This window comes from Poromitra crassiceps, assembly GCF_964638095.1.
Source record: "Poromitra crassiceps genome assembly, chromosome: 9".
In the NCBI taxonomy this organism is placed as follows: Eukaryota; Metazoa; Chordata; class Actinopteri; order Beryciformes; family Melamphaidae; genus Poromitra; species Poromitra crassiceps.
This window is the reverse complement of record NC_139630.1, coordinates 33,623,618-33,627,287: the sequence shown is the minus strand read 5'-3', so window position 1 is coordinate 33,627,287 and position 3,670 is coordinate 33,623,618. Positions and strand designations below refer to the sequence as shown.

The window sequence follows — 3,670 nt, the reverse complement described above, 5'->3', positions numbered from 1 at the left end:
ACACAGTAAGAAGGCACACAGTAAGAAGTAAGAAGGCACACAGTAAGAAGGCACACAGTTAGAAGGCACACAGTAAGAAGGCACACAGTAAGAAGTAAGAAGGCACACAGTAAGAAGGCACACAGTTAGAAGGCACACAGTAAGAAGGCACACAGTAAGAAGGCACACAGTTAGAAGGCACACAGTAAGAAGAAGGCACACAGTAAGAAGAAGGCACACAGTAAGAAGGCACACAGTAAGAAGGCACAGTAAGAAGGCACACAGTAAGAAGGCACACAGTAAGAAGAAGGCACACAGTAAGAAGGCACACAGTAAGAAGGCACACAGTAAGAAGGCACACAGTAAGAAGGCACACAGTAAGAAGAAGGCACACAGTAAGAAGGCACACAGTAAGAAGGCACACAGTAAGAAGGCACACAGTAAGAAGGCACACAGTAAGAAGTAAGAAGGCACACAGTAAGAAGAAGGCACACAGTAAGAAGGCACACAGTAAGAAGGCACAGTAAGAAGGCACACAGTAAGAAGGCACACAGTAAGAAGAAGGCACACAGTAAGAAGGCACACAGTAAGAAGGCACACAGTAAGAAGGCACACAGTAAGAAGAAGGCACACAGTAAGAAGGCACACAGTAAGAAGGCACACAGTAAGAAGAAGGCACACAGTAAGAAGGCACACAGTAAGCATCACAACTTTTTCCAAACGCCGATACGACCTTTTCTTCTTTAAATTAGATCACAATGCAATAATTCCCCTTTATAGTTCAGCTCTTAATTACTTAGCCTTCATAATGACGCACTCCATCATAGACAGCAGAAGCTCGGTGACAATGAAAGTCTTTATATATCACATTTAGTTTCATCTCCAACACTCGGCAGCAGTTGTTTAGTGCATAGATTATGCCATGAATCTCCAAGATGTTGCATCCAAACTGAGTCTGTTGTAAGGTCCCAATATTCCTCTGGTGAGTCAACAACATGATGACACATGCAATAAGACAAGGCAAAGGGAAGAGGACACACACAGAGCCAAGGACACTATTTGTGGTAATCAATCCCTTGGCAATACGCAGCCAGATGGCCACCGGTAATTACTCCACTACACATCTGGAGGATCCCACATCAATTCCTGCACCTTGTTTGGTCACAAGAAAACAACAAATTAAGTTAAAACTGAGAAGAAAATAAATATAAAAAAAAAAACTTTTATAGTTTGTTTTGATTCAAGTTGATCACAGCAGTTTGACAAGATTAATACTTTTGCAGACGTTTCATCAGCCGTCAAGAATCCGATAGTTTTTGTTCAAGTTTTTCGATGGATATATGCTGCGTTTCGTTGAGTCTGTTCGTCGAGGGGAAAATGACGGTCAAGTAACTCGAGTCTTTTGACCAGGGGTTCAGAGTTTTCCCAAACACCTCCTTCGCCCTTCTCCTGAAATGCTTGCCCACGATGACGAACAGGAAGGGGTTCACGGAGCTGTTGCTGTACGCCAGATACGTCGAAAGCTGGATGCCGATGTCCAGGACGTGACCCCAGATGCAGCTGGGCGTCACCTGGAAGTAATCCAGCGTGTCCAGGAACCTCATCACCTGGTACGGCGTCCAGCAGAAGAGGAAGACGCCCAGGACGGCCAGCACCAGGTAGGTGGCCTTCCTCTCCGCCCGCACCCCGGGGATCCTCCCCGCTCGCCCGTCGTTCAGCGCCACCACGATGTGACGGCTGCAGTACGTCACCACCAGCACGGGGATCAGGAAGCCCACAATGTTCCGTGTGACGTTGTGCTGCACGCTCCAGGCCGGGTGCGGGTAGGCCAGGATGCAGGCGTCCACGCCGGGGTCCGGCACGTAGCTCACGGTCCGGAAACACAGCACGGGCAGACTGAGGAGGAAGCCCAGGCTCCAGATGACCAGGCAGATCCGCTTGGCCCAGGCTGCTCTCCTCAGCCGGCTCGGCCTCATGGGCTGCACCAGGGCCAGGTAGCGGTCCACACTCACCAGCACCAGGAAAAGCATGCTGCAAGTCGAGTAGAGTTGAGTTTATTTTGTATAGCCCTAATTCACACGTCTAATGTGCACATTAATCAATAAACACAATGCATAACTTATACTGTATAAAGCAAAAACAGGCATAATAAAGAAGAGAGGGAAGGAAAGAGAGGAGGAGAGGGAGAAGAGAGAGGAGGAGAGTGGAGAGAGAGAAGACACATACACGGACTAATCTAACCGTACGTTGAACTTCCCAGCACTATACTGTACCTGCAGTAGTAGTTCATAGAGATGGCCACGTTGACCAGCTTACAGAGCACCTCCCCGAAGTTCCACTGGTAGCCGAGGGCGATGGTGACGGCCCAGAAGGGAAGGCAGGACACCATGACCAGATCGGCTGCGGCCAGGTTCCCCAGGTAGACGTCGGCCACCGTGCAGGGCTTCCTCTGCAGGCAGAGCACCCAGAGGACCAGGCCGTTCCCCACCACGCCCACAGCGCTCACCACACCCAGGAAGGCCGGCTGGAGGGAGGACAGCCACTGCCAGGCCTCCGTGTAGTTGCTGCACGGGTCCAGGGAGGATGGGTCCACCGTGGGGAACGACCAGTCCGACGCGTTCGCAACCGTCGGGGCCATTGGAAGCATTGGAAAGCTGGAAGGTCAAAATGATAGCGGTAGCTGGTCAAACCACTGCCGTCAGAAGAAGTATGACTGCGTTGCATAAATTGGGTAGCCGGAGCATTCCTGGTAGAAGAGGTTATGAAATCATCCATACTTTGATGGAGTGCCTCGCTGCCTCCGCTCAGAGGTTCTTGCGGAAATGAGAGATGTTTCATCACTAATGAGAAACAGATACCATCGCAGTGTTTCACCATTTGCAGAATGGCTCAGCACTATACTGCCCTGCTTTACTCAGCACTATACTCCCCTGCTTTACTCAGCACTATACTGCCCTGCTTTACTCAGCACTATACTCCCCTGCTTTACTCAGCACTATACTGCCCTGCTTTACTCAGCACTATACTCCCCTGCTTTACTCAGCACTATACTCCCCTGCTTTACTCAGCACTATACTCCCCTGCTTTACTCAGCACTATACTCCCCTGCTTTACTCAGCACTATACTCCCCTGCTTTACTCAGCGCAAAAGCTAGGATTTATTGTGGAATAGTCTGTGATACCTGGCGTTGTCGTAAAAGTGCGACTCTCTCGCTTTGGATTCTTTTTTTGGCAAAACCTATTGAGATTGTCTCTAGAGTTTACATTCATTTGTGGCCTTCTCCGAGCACACATGCCTGTGCCAAAAATGGCCTGATCTCCACTCTTTAGTAAAGGTTATTATGACGTGAGTATAAACACGGTTCACGTCCAAAGTGGCTTGCAAGTAAATCTGGCTCTTCTTGGCTCGACTTTTGCCTAGTTTGCGTCTTCTCTATATCCAGACGGAGGCTGGGAATAAAAATCTATTTCCAGCCGTGAACTCGCCGACAAATAGCCTTTCGCCTTTCTTATCTGCTTGGTGGACTGGAGATGCCAGTCAGCCTCTGTGCACTCACCTTATCTCTGTGGCTCTGCCCTTTCCCTCCACGTTCAATCCAAGCACATTATCATCATCGTGGTGGTGATGTAGCCTCTCTCCACTGCGGCGCGCACTGGGAGACCGTCCACTTTTATATGTGCAGACCCAGAG

At 49.5% G+C, this 3,670-nt stretch overlaps 1 protein-coding gene across 1 annotated transcript; it reads right to left on the bottom strand.

Moving 5' to 3' along the window:
• Positions 1 to 1,277: 1,277 nt before the first annotated feature.
• Positions 1,278 to 2,617, bottom strand: LOC310782275 (B2 bradykinin receptor; the record flags this gene model as incomplete). The annotated part of the gene is made up of 2 exons (XM_083642952.1): positions 1,278 to 2,010; positions 2,253 to 2,617. 2 exons carry the CDS (start codon positions 2,615 to 2,617, stop codon positions 1,278 to 1,280), a joined length of 1,098 nt encoding a protein of 365 aa, XP_083499078.1.
• Positions 2,618 to 3,670: the final 1,053 nt, after the last annotated feature.